Source organism: Lactuca sativa, chromosome 6, assembly GCF_002870075.4.
Source record: "Lactuca sativa cultivar Salinas chromosome 6, Lsat_Salinas_v11, whole genome shotgun sequence".
Classification (NCBI taxonomy): Eukaryota; Viridiplantae; Streptophyta; class Magnoliopsida; order Asterales; family Asteraceae; genus Lactuca; species Lactuca sativa.
Window position 1 is genome coordinate 194,778,100 of NC_056628.2, and position 13,616 is coordinate 194,791,715.

Below are 13,616 nucleotides of genomic sequence, written 5' to 3' on the forward strand. Positions count from 1 at the left end.
TACAGAAAAACAATGAACCAGGGGCAGTTTTGGAATTTTACCTGACTCTTCACATCCCAGATTTTAACAATAGATCCAGAAGTACTAGTTCCTAGAATGAGACTATCAGGATGAAAAGCTACAAATGTGTAGCCAAAACAGGTTTATGTGTCCAAAACAGGATGAAAAAGGATATTTTGAAGGGAAAATGTGTCCAAAACAGGGTCAAATCGGTCCAGGGGCAAAATGGCAGAAACTTTTACAAAGAAAAAAGAAGTCCAAGAATTATATATATATATATATATATATATATATATATATATATATATATATATATATATATATATATATATATATATATATATATATATATATATCATATCACACTTATAAGATTTATACAGTAGACCCTTCAACTACTACATGCTCATCTCAACTGCTAGATTAGTGAATCCAGTGATCAGTTATCACATAAACGAACTTAATCGATTTAAAGAGCACAATATCACTATATGATAATTGATAAAAGTTCAAAACTTAATCGTTGAAAAAGAAAAGAAGTAACATAGGTAACAGGAACTAAGTGCTAGAATCAAAGAATTTATGTTTCTATCAGTTCACAATACCTTCTAATTGCAATTACATTTGAGTAAATGTCTTAATGAAGACTCTGTGACTCAATCAATCCATTAAAATAAATAGAATAAAATAGATTTATACCATAGGAAAGAGAAATCTCCTCGACTTGATCAATCGAGGAAGAAGACACAAGAACGAGATATTTACCACTGGAAGGAGAGATCGTCGCCTACTGTCGATTTAAGATCTGTAGCTGTGTACATTTTTGGTGAGATCAGAAGGCATCAAAAAATCGATCCATCGGAGAAGCTATAATACTTGATCGACAAAGGATCGTCTTCTCCACCCGGACATTCGATTGGATCTCTATACGATCGATTCCACTCCAACTAGGCATTTGATAAGACTGTCTTCTCCAAATCGACAAGTCAAGATCAGATTCAGAAGAAAACGACTGACCTAATGCTTCTTTGTAGATAATATGTGTAGGTTTCGATGAACTATACGATGCAGTTCTTCACACCCTATCACACTTCGACGACGATTTCAAGATTTGAGATCCGACGATTTGAGATCGGAGGTGTGAGGAAGGGTAGAGAGAGAGAGAGAGAGAGAGAGGATCGAGAGAGATAAAGAGAGAGAGAGATGACATAAAGAGTTGACTTGATTAAATGTCCCTAAAATATCCCTGATTTATTTTAATAGGATGCCCCCGCCCCATTTTAAGTTCAGATATTTACGAAAATGCCACGAAGCATCCTAACCCTCTATTCTTTTAATCTACCGGTTTATATATATATATATATATATATATATATATATATATATATATATATATATATATATATATATATATATATATATATATATATATATATATATATATATATATATATATATATATATATATATAAGTAAAAATAAATCGGGTACGACTTGGAAAGTCAGCTGTGTTGTTTTCTTTTAAGCATTATTACACATCTATACCAAGGTGCTGTGCACGTAGCTCATGTTTCTTTTCTCATGATTTTTGTTTTATAAATTGCCATCATTATTAAGTGTTAGACAGACGAAAAAAGCAAGTTTGCGTACAAGAAAGAGTTCAAGCTAAACGCTATGAATTCTTTAAAATCCTATGGGAAAGTGCATGAAGCCGATCAAATGCGGCTTGACGCTCGCAGGAAAACACGAAAAAGGATGGTTGTTGTAGCAATATCATCTCTTATTCTTGTTATTGTCGTAGTTTCAGCAGTTGTTGGAACTACACAGAGCAAAAACCACAGCCAAATGGGTGGTGATTCACAATCTCCATCAGCCATGGTTTCCATTAAAGCCGTTTGTGACAGTACATTGTACCCTGATACCTGTTACAGCTCTCTAGCTCCTCTTGTGAATTCCACCAATATCCATCCCGATCAGTTACTCAAACTCTCTTTTCTAGTCGCCATAGAAGAGCTATCCAAAGCATCCACACTTCCGGAGCTCAAGAACTGCAGCGAATTATTGGAGCTTGCCATTGATCATCTCAACGATACACTGTCAACTGATATTGATTTGAAGTCAATAGGATCTCTGTTAGATGATCTAATGACGTGGCTAAGTGCTGCTGGAACATATCAGCAAACATGCATAGACAGTATTCAAGAAAATGGTGTAGGCTACCTTAAAAAATCCACGGAGTTAACCAGCAACAGCCTCGCGATCACCAAGGGGTTTTCAAACGCCGCAAGTTCGTTCAACCAAAGAAGAAGATTGATGAGCATAGCAGAAGGAAGCGATGATGAAATGCCAGAATGGTTGTCTGTAAAAGACAGGAAGCTCCTACAGAAGACAAAGTTACCGGCTGGCATCAAGGCCGATGTGGTGGTGGCTCAAGACGGCACCGGAAAGTATAAGAAAATTTCTGAGGCTCTCATGGCAGTTCCTGATAAGAGCAAGAAAAGATTCGTGATATACGTGAAGAAGGGTGTTTACTTTGAGAATGTTAGGGTCGAAAAACCTAAATGGAATGTCATGATGATCGGTGATGGTAAGGATTCTACGATTGTGTCAGGAAGATTAAACGTTGTGGATGGCACTCCAACATTTCAGTCGGCAACTTTTGGTAATATTTTATGATAAATATATACAACAGCTGCTTAATTAACACATGCATATTCTTTTTTCATAATTAATTTAATTTTGTGTATGTATGTAGCTGTGTTTGGTAAGGGGTTTATAGCTCGCGATATGGGGTTCCGTAACACTGCTGGAGCAGCCAAGCATCAGGCAGTAGCACTTATGTCAACCGCAGACCTGTCAGTATTCTACCGATGTCGCATTGACGCATTCCAGGATTCTCTATATGCACATTCCAACCGACAATTTTATAAAGAATGCAACATCTATGGAACTGTAGACTTCATCTTTGGCAACTCGGCTGTCGTTCTTCAAAACTGTAACATACTTCCCAGGAGACCGATGACTGGCCAGCAAAACACGATTACAGCTCAAGGCAGGTTTGATCCTAATCAAAACACTGGTATTTCCATTCACAAGTGCACCATTTGGCCATATGGGAACTTAAGCGATGTTAACACATATCTCGGTCGTCCATGGAAGAACCATTCAACTACAGCTTATCTTAACAACATGATGGGAAGCTTCATTCATCCAAAGGGATGGTTGCCATGGGTTGGAACAACAGCTCCCGACACAATATTCTATGCAGAGTTTGCTAATTATGGTGCAGGTGCAGCCATAAAGAATAGAGTCACCTGGAAAGGACTTAAATTTATAACCACCAAGCAAGCGACTAAGTTCACTGTCAAACGTTTTATCGACGGGGACAAATGGATTAAAGCTGCCGGCGTTCCTTACACGTCTGGTCTCTGACTTCTTCAACCTTGATTCTTTTTCCCCGTTCTGAATTAATCATATATCTTTGTTTCATCTATTAATTATTACATTCATTTTGTAACTCATCATCAAATCTCTTCATGCATCAATTGTTTTCAAGGTGTGTATATATCCAAAATATATTACCTTGCTTTTTCAGTAATTTTTTTGTTACTATCTTTTCACTTTCACTGCAACGTTAACCCCTTATGGTGACGACAATTTCGGACCCTATCCCGACGACATTATGTCGGCATAGGGTATCCAGACGACATGTCGTCGGCATTCTGTCATATGAACCTAAACAGGAAATTAACATTCTATTTATACAATTTCAATTTCATATGTAGCTAAACAAATTTCAATGCTATATAATGTTTTAAACAGAATTTCAATTTCATATAACATTAACTAAGTAAATTAACATTTTATACATACAACATCATAACAAACAAACAACACAAGCATACACATACCAAACAAACAACACAATCTTATAATCATACAAAGATCGATTTCAATTTCAATTTCATATAACTTATACATATATATACACTTCCAATTTCAATAAAAATTAGAAAAAAAAACTATCCTTTTTCATTTTCTTGCTGTGATTGCAGGATTCCGATTGTCAAATTTGGTGGTGTTCCTCCGGTGTTGGCTGGTGCTCACATGAATTATACAAAATCAGAAGAAAAAAAACCAAAAAAAAAAAAAAGAACCGCCAAGATATTTACTGTTGTAGCTGTGACGAAGAGAGGCTGGAAATAAGGTGGAGTCGTCGGTGGGGAAGGTTGAAAGTGGTGGAATATGGACGGTGGTGAAACACAACCGGTGACCGGCTACAAACACCAAAAAAAAACCCCAAATTCGGGGTCAAAACCTTTACCACACAACAATAAAACAAGAATTAGGAATAGAAAAGAGCTTACTTGGTGCTAATTTCCGGTTCTGGAAGCGTGATTGCGTTTTTCGTCGAAGAAGAATTGAGGTTGCGTCGTTGTGTGCAAATGAACGAATTGATACGTCTGTTAGGGTAAAACCCCTTTGCCGACGACAAGTCGTCGGTATAGGTCTAAATAAACGACGTCGTTCCTCATTTTGCTGGAATTTTTTTTTAACATAAATACATGTGCCGTCGCCATAGATATTTCACACGAATCGCCACGTGTCATCCCGATGACAAGTCGTCGGTATAGCCTAAATAAAACTACGTCGTTTTCATATTCTGGACCATGAAATAAAAATGCATAAAAAAATAGATTTCTCGAGTCCTATCCCGACGAGTTGTCGTCGGTATAGATTTTCAGAATACCACGAATTTTTTTGTCGTTCCTGCCAAACTTGTAGCGACAACATGTTGTTGGCACGGATGTCCTGGTCAAAGGAATTTGGTCAAAGTTTTACAAAGGCTATGGCGACGACAAGTCGTCGGCATAGCTTGCCTTTTAGCGACGACTTTCATCGTCGGGATAGATGTCGTTAATAGCTTCGTTTTCTTGTAGTATTTAGATCAACTTTTTATAGTGCATAATGTATATGAACCTAATTTCGTGTACTAAAATAAGGTATTAAAAACAATACTACACTGGACAACTAAATGTTTCGAGGGAAAATGACTTATAAGCCCAACGAAGTTTTCAAACCTTTCAAAACACTCAATTATGTTTCGTTTGTTCAAGAAAACTCAACGAGTTTAACCTTTTGTCTAAAAAAGTCCAACTAACTTGTACTTTCGTTCACTTCTCATTTAGGGTCAACCGGCTAATACAAGTCAACTAATGACATGACTTATGACGTGTAATTAAATATCGGAAAATGACCTGTAATACCAACGAAGTTTCAAAACCGTTCAAAATACCCCAATCATGTTTTGTTTGTTGCAAAAAACTCAACGAACTTACGCTTTCGTTTAATTCTCATTAGAGGCAACCAAATTCATTACATATACAACTAGTTGGCAAATGCCATGACATTATATTTAATGACATGGAATAAATAAATTAGAATTGCCCTTTATATATTAATTTAAGGCTTGTAGAAGAGAAAAACGAACGATGTTTGTGTTCGACCTCTTGTAATAGCTACTTCTTATTTTCCCTCTCAATCGTTGATGTCCAACTCAAGATCTACTAAGAAGATATTTGATGATGAAAACCCTTGTGGATGTGGACGTCCTTCTTGGATTTGGACATCTAGAACGGAGGATCATCCAGAGAAAAAAGTTTGGGGCTTGTTCGAACAGATGGGTAAATGTAATTGAAAGCTTTATCATGTCCATATTCTATCTATTTGTTTGGTTTCTTTCAAAAACAAAAACTTATTAAAATGAACATGATAAAGCTTTCAATTACACTTACCCATCACTTCGAACAAGCCCGGAATATTATCTCTGGATGATCCTCCATTCTAGACGTCCAAATCCGAGAAGGGCGTCTACGTACATCCACAAGAGTTTGCATCATCAAATATCTTCTTTGTAATCTTGAGTTGGACATCAACGATTAAGAGAAATAAGAAGAAGTAGCTATTACAAGAGATCGAACACAGACGTCGTTCGTTTTTCTCTTCTCCAAGCCCTAAATCGATATATAAAGGGAAATTCTAATCTGTTTATTCAATGTCATTAAATATAATGTCATGTCATTTGCCAACTAGTTCTATACCTAATGAATCTAGTTGCCTCTAATGAGAATTTAAAAAAAAAAAAAAAACGTAAGTTCGTTGGGTTTTTTCAACAAACAAAACATGATTGGGTTTTTTGAACAATTTTGAAACTTCATTGGTCATTTTCCGATATTTAATTACACTTCATAAGTCGTGTCATTCGTTAACTTTTATTAGCCGATTGACCCTAAATGAGAAGTGTAAGTTATTTGGGTTTTTTAGACAGAATGTTAAGTTTGTTGGATTTTCTTGAACAAACAAAACATAATTGGGGCTTTTTGAACAGTTTGGAAACTTCGTTGGGCTTATAATTCATTTTCCCAATGTTTCGATCTCGACTGATTTCTGTTCAAGCAGCTGTGTGTCCTAATAGTGAATGATATCCTTAGTTATTAAACTAATAAAACTGAGCTAATTAAATTGGACTGCTTAATTAGGCTCGTTAAAGAAAATTTTACATAGATAAAAAAATGAAAAAAAAATCAATGAAACAACATATCGATAATAATAAACACTTAAACATTCAACAACTTTAAAGAGGATACTCATGGCTGACACCATCTCTTCATGTTGCCATTAAAGTTGAATCATCAATAAATTCATTGGCGGAGCTTCAATCTTTCATTTTTTTTTTAGGGGGGGGGGGGGGAGGTGGGGGCGGGGGAGAAAATATAATTTGTATAAAAATTAGGGAACAGGGGGGTTCATAGTTAAAATTTTATATTTTTGGGCCTAATATGTATAAAACTAAAGTATAAGGACTATTTATGCAGAAAAATCAAATGCATTCTCCATTCCATAGCCAACCTGCAAATCAAAGCCACCAACTGATTGCATTTGCTCACCTTGGAGAGTTGAGCTCACCTGATTATCAAAGTATGAGTACCAGGATGAACTTCCAGTACTTATATCTTTTTTTTTTCAAAGTCTATGTTGAGAGGACCTTTTGGTAAATTCACAACTGGATCCAAAACCAAAGCTGAACCCATGTTAACTCCACTATCGCATCTGTTGAACCAAGGCCCTGAAGTCAGTCAGGCTAGCATTCAGGATAATGCTTGGTGCTCTCCAGGAAGCTCTTGACTTCTTACGTATTAGCTTTGGACCGGTCTGGCCAATGGTTCCTTGGCTCGAATCTCTATGGACTGCTATGCTTGTATCATCAGAGGGTTCACCACCGGATTGAGTGATCCTTGTGGTGGTATACTCTTGTATCCACTGATTAGTTGGAAACGGGCTCATGACATCCATGAGTACCGAGGTTAGCTGGTTTCAGGACTGAGGATATGGAGTTCGTTGGTCAACTCATTGATAAGAAAGCCGGTCTTTAATAGACTATTCTCAATGCTTAGTCACGAAGAAATCAACAAGAAGGCGGATCTTGTATACTAGGTTATAACCTGTGTACAACACGATTGACAAAGTAAAATAACATTGACAATTTAAAAAATGTAATATTGATTACAGGTTTGCAGGCAGCAATCATTAACAAATAAAGAAAACTACATTGGCAAACATTTAAAAAGCAAATGGTATTCCAATTGATATTCTATAAAGTATATTCCAATTAATATTTTCAACAACATATATTCGAAACAATATTTGAAAAAGAACATATTAGTGTATATTGTTAAAAACATAGTTTGATACATACATTACAACTCAAACCAAAGTAAAATGTTGTAACAAACAAAATTATACCAAATGTGCATATAACCAAAGGGAGAAGAGAACACCATTTTAACCAATTTGACTGAGTAAACCCGTAAAACCGATGACAACATCATATATGGCATATGTAATTCACATTTTATCAACGCATAACTATTAATAACTAATTATAATATATATTATTACCTCCTTATGTATATTTCCAACAACAACATTTCTTTTAGAATCACATGCCTCAAATTTCAAATGAAACAAAATAATAAATAATTTTAAACATATGTGAACAAAAATAATTATATATCTGAAAACATATAGAGAGATATTGTGTATAAAATTTTAAGCTGCAATTAGGCTATCTGTTTAGAGAAAAATTCAAGTGTGAGATGTATAAATACTTTATTCGGATCATCACGATCCACTCATAATAATTAATGAAAGTACATTTTGATTTCATACGTTTGAGGTTTAACCGAACTCTTTTTGTCAGAACCAACTGACATTCTCCTCCAGTTTCTTTTTCACTCTTCAACATACCTCAAACAAAATAATCATACATGAAAAAACACAAAAAAAAAAAAAATCAGGTCATTACCTAATAGTCTATGAAACTATAACCATTAACTAACCACCGGGTAACCATCTCTTCCAAATTGGCTACATTTAATGAATGGTTATCGCTTTTCAATTTTTCCAATTATAAAAAGCATCAATAAAATAAATCGATGAATAAAACTTCTAATTTTATTAAAGTAAATGATAACAAATGTTTCAAAAATTCTCTTTTCTCACCCTTTTGGTTTCAATCTCAACTAGTATTGCATCTTAGAGGCCTTTCTTATTATCAACTTGTAACTAAGCACTTCTAATATGATCTTGAAACATTGCGCCATTGAATCTTGGAGACCTAGATAAGAAATTATATGTTAGTATATCACCTTCTTCAGTCTATACGTCAGGTGGTCATCTTTATATAAACAACACTTTACTCATTATCGGTATAGGACTTAATGCGGAGAAGATACAAACCCTAATACTCGAATTTAGTATTTCCCAAAGTAGATTGATTCAAAGAGATTCAGAAGGGAGCAAAATGGGTTATAACAGTTTAGTACAAACATCAAAGTTAACTTTGGATTTGTAGATGGCAAAGTAATCACTCTTTATGATTTTGTTTAAAAGCTTCAGATCATAAGATTTAACTTTTTCCAATAAATATCTACCTATGAGGAAGGCCGATTGCTTCCATTTTAAGTTGTTTTTGAAATATTAACAAAATCATGCTAGAACTACCTCAATGAAAGTCCTTATAGTTTTAGTAGGTCCAACTACAACATCTTCAGTTTAATCCAATTCTTTAGAATTCTGTAGTTAAAGTTTCCTTCTCATTCAATTTTGAAGCCTGAGATAGAACTGATTTTCCATACAATTCATCGAACATTTGGAGGTCATACAGATGAACACATACCATTCATCTTCATATCTGATAAGGTCTAATATAGTAAAGTAAAATCCTACATAAAACAAACAACATTAATATCATAAAGAAAATATAGAGTAAATGAAACATTAGCCGTAGAAACACAATATTCAACCAGTTTGGCAAATTGTCATTTAAAAGTGAAAAAGAATAAATCAAGACTAAATGAAACAGGAACCCAATAAAAATAATATTCAAAATAAAATGATGACATCTAACATTTTTATGCTAACATATATTTAATAAGCAAAGACATAAATCACAAAAATAACAAATAAACCCCAAAAAATTATCATTGAACCTAATATAAAATAGCTAATCCTAAAAGTGAACAAAAATTACCTTAACATAATCAAATTAAGTAGAATAAAAAACATTGACACTATGAAAATCATAAAATACAATATTTCTTGAAGCTGTTCAGAATCGGAAATGAGAAGCATGGATGGAAGCTGCGATTTGTAGATGGAGGTTGCAACACTGCGTTTAGAAATAGCAGTAAAAGATGAAGCAGAGAAGTAGAAAAATTCAGAAGACACTAGATATAGGCGAAGCTGAAAAGGAGGAAATTTTGAGTGATAGGTGCGCAAACGGAGAAAATCAGGATTCAAAATTAAATATGATAAGGAAAGTAGCGAAAGATTAAGGATATAAAATTGAATGTGTAACCCATTTCCTCAATCAAAGGGATAATATATGATGTTGTTACAATGAGAATTAATTTATTGATTAATGATGAACTGAGGATATAGAAGGGAATTAGAGGGAAAGATCTACCAGGACATGCCACGTGGCAAGTTAAAGTAGTAGAAAAACGTCATGTGGCATGTTTATGTTTCATTTATTAAGAAAGGTAGATATATATAGGGATGTTGACTGCATGACCCCATCTAAATCTATAGGTTTTAAATTTACAGTATGGATAAATCTCATAAAATAGTTTATATTTTATGGTTTTTAAAATTATTATTATTTATAAATCTTGTATTTTTTTCACCGAAAAATTCACTCTTTTTTTTTCAAAAAAACCCTCAACCTTTTAACTACATTTGAAAAAACCCACAATTTTGATACCCTATATTTGATCTGAAGTTCTAGTTTGTGTTTATTGGGTTGAATCGAAGTGGACATGTTGTTGGAATAAATATCACCATGTCAATTTGGTGATGCTTTGAAATATCGTAATGGATTTTCAAATCGAGTTAGTAATGTTTTCAATGGTAACCGATTCGATTTGACGAGCTTGAAATTTGCTTGAATGAGATTTTGATTTTGTTGAATTGGATGTCTTAACTGAAGAGTGAATGTTGATCAAAATGGTTTCCTTGATGATTCAATTCAGATGGATGAGATGAACTGGGTCTTGATCCTATTGATCATGTTGAGAGAAATATGACCACCAGATCACAGCCAACACCACCTGCAATCAATTACTAAAGGAAAGAGGGAAGAGGTAATACCGATTTAGAATTAGATGATAGTTGTAGATGTGAGTTATACCATATATTATTCGTCTGCATGCTGCCATATCACATAAAACTTCAGCACATACAATCGATTGCAAGAGGAAATATGGAATATGGAATACCAATTGTGAACAATAATCACTGACTCACCGCCTATGGGGTTGGGTTTGGGAGAAAGAAGAGTGATGGAGGTGGAGGTGGTTCAACAAGGGATTAGTGGTGGAAAAAAGAGAGTTACAGGGGTGTTTTTTTCGAGTTGCAGGTGTCTGTGTGTGTGTATGTGTTTTAGTTGAGGCATGTGTATGTATATGTGAAGTGCTTGTTTGACTGACGGGTGAAGGGGAAGGGGGGGGGGGGGGGGGTTGAGAGGGTAATATTGAGGTGGGTGGGCCTTTTATTGTTTTTTATTCTTCTTTTATTTTTAAATTAACAATGTATTAAAATAAAAATAAAAAGCAGAAAAGAAATTGAAAGGGCAAAAATGTCATTTCAAGTTTACCATGGACCAAAAATACGGAAAAACCTTGATTTTGGACCTTCTATGTAAGTGGGAAAGATTTTGAACCCCATCCAAAGTTTTTTGAAGACCATAGGGACCAATTTTGCAGTTTTGTCTTAGAATTAAAATTTTGGTGGAGATGCAGTTGGAAATGCTAAACATGGTGAAGCTTGTGTTCAAAAGATAAAACGTAGGGTGAAGTTCAGCTTGGTTCAACACTTAAGCAAGGAGATCCTAGAGTGTGTTGACTCAGATCTATGGGGCCCTTTCCTGTGAAGTATTATGGTGGATGTCATTACTTTGTGACTTTTATCGACGATTACTCAAGGAATACATGGGTGTACTTTTTGAAGATAAAGGAAGAAGATGAAGTGTTTGTGCGGTTCAAGGAATAGAAGACTATGGCTGAAAAACATACCAGGAACCAAGTCAAGTCACTCAGAACAGAAAATGGGTTGGAGTAATAGAACATATGAACCAAACATTCATGGAGCATGCTCAATGCATGCGATAATCTGGTGATTTATCGAGCTATTCTGGGGGGGGGGGGGGGGGGGAACAATCAACACTGCTTGCTATCTGGCGAATAGATCTCCATCAACTGTAACTAATTGTAAGACTCCTCAAGGTGTTTCGTATGGGAAACCCTCTGATAATTATAGTTTACGAATATTTGGATGCCCTTCTTATGCTCGTGTGAATGATGGTAAACTAGAGCTGAGGGCGATGAAGTGCATATTTCCAGGATATGTATATGGAGGGAAAGATCATCATATATGGTGTACAGAAGAAGGAAAGACCCCAAAATTTTTTGTTAAGGGACATGTGACCTTTAAATCTGCTATGTGTAACCAAACAGGAGGTGGTACAAGAGCTGTGGGGAATAATCAGGGTGCTAGCCAGAAGGTGACTTTTGAAACAGAAGTCCCATATAGTTTTGTGATAAATGAGAAACAGCAGGGTAGCATGGAAAAACATAGACGTGAGGAATCCCTTGAACAACCAAGGGAAGAAATGTCTGGTAATGTTGATGCCAAGAAAGACAACTTGAAGAAGCTTATGGAGAATGAGTTTCTGATGAACGATTTAGGAGTTGAAAAGAAGTTAACAAGGACGGAGGTCCGGAGGGATAAAATAGCAAGATGGTTATGCATGTCTCACTACATTGAGAAATTCTCGTAGGCGTTCTATCGTGATCAGTCCAAACGTATTGCTACTTCTTTGGTGGTTCGAAGCAATCGGGGGAAAGCTCATTGGGAATTAGTCAAGTGTAACATCCAAAAAATCAAAGTAATTTTTTTTATTTTTCAAAGACCATTTTTCTAAACCACAAGTCATACAAATCATATCTCTAAACATAGTCATAAAAATCAGAGTATCCAAAAACATATCTCAATATAAATCTTGAAAATTAGGGTTTTCTCAACCAACCGCCAACATGTCGTGTTTCCCACCAACATACGGTGTTGGTCCAAAAAACACGCTGCCCAGAAGTTCCTCAACACGCCGTGTTTCATAGGAAAATCATGCATAAACGAAATAAATCTCATACCTAGAAATCGGGGTGTTACAAATCTCCCCCACTTGAACTATACTTTGTCCTCAAAGTATGCTACAGTGAACAAATCCAGGTAATGCTCCCGCATCATAGCCACTAACTCCTAGGTCCACTTAGAGCCCCTCTGGTGCTACCATCGTACCTTTACCAAAGGTACTTCCTTGCTATGCAAAACCTTTACCTTCCTTTCCATAATAACTACCGGCCTCTTAACATAATTCAGGCACTCATCAAACTAAATATCATCCAATGAAACCATCGCATCCTCATCCAATATGCACTTTTGTAGCTACGAAACATGGAAAGTGTTGTGAATCTGATTGAGCTCCTCAGGAACATCCAATCTATAAGCGACCTTGCCAACCCTAGCAATAACCTGAAATGGCCTAATATATCGGGGACCCAGTTTCCACCTCTACTTGAGGTGAATCACACATTTCCAAGGTAAGACTTTCAGTAGCACCATGCCGCCGACCTAAAATTCCAACTTGGATCGGCGCCAGTCGGCATAACTCTTTTTTCGACTCTGAACAGTCTCCAACCGCTACTTAATTTGTTAAATCCTATTCGTAGTCTGAAGGACCACTCGGTTCACCCCATAACCCTGTGACAAACCTCGCCTCAGCAAACTGGGGTACGACATCTCTGTCCATACAAGAGCTCAAAAGGCGGATCACCATTGTTGGAATGAAAAATATTGTTGTAGGAGAACTCCGCAAGAGGTATGTGGAGTACCAGCTCCCACCAAAATCAATGCCACTGGCCCGCAACATATCCTCAAGGGTTTGTATCATCCGCTCACATTAGCCATCAATCTGCGGATGATAACCTGTGCCGAAGTGC

At 35.8% G+C, this 13,616-nt stretch overlaps 1 protein-coding gene across 1 annotated transcript; it reads left to right on the plus strand.

Annotated features, from left to right (window-relative positions):
- The first annotated feature begins 1,609 nt into the window (after positions 1 to 1,609).
- Positions 1,610 to 4,120, plus strand: LOC111908823 (putative pectinesterase/pectinesterase inhibitor 24). Its single transcript, XM_023904624.3, has 2 exons — positions 1,610 to 2,662; positions 2,756 to 4,120. Exons 1-2 carry the CDS (start codon positions 1,675 to 1,677, stop codon positions 3,430 to 3,432), a joined length of 1,665 nt encoding a protein of 554 aa, XP_023760392.1. The 5' UTR covers positions 1,610 to 1,674; the 3' UTR covers positions 3,433 to 4,120.
- The last annotated feature ends 9,496 nt before the right edge of the window (positions 4,121 to 13,616 follow it).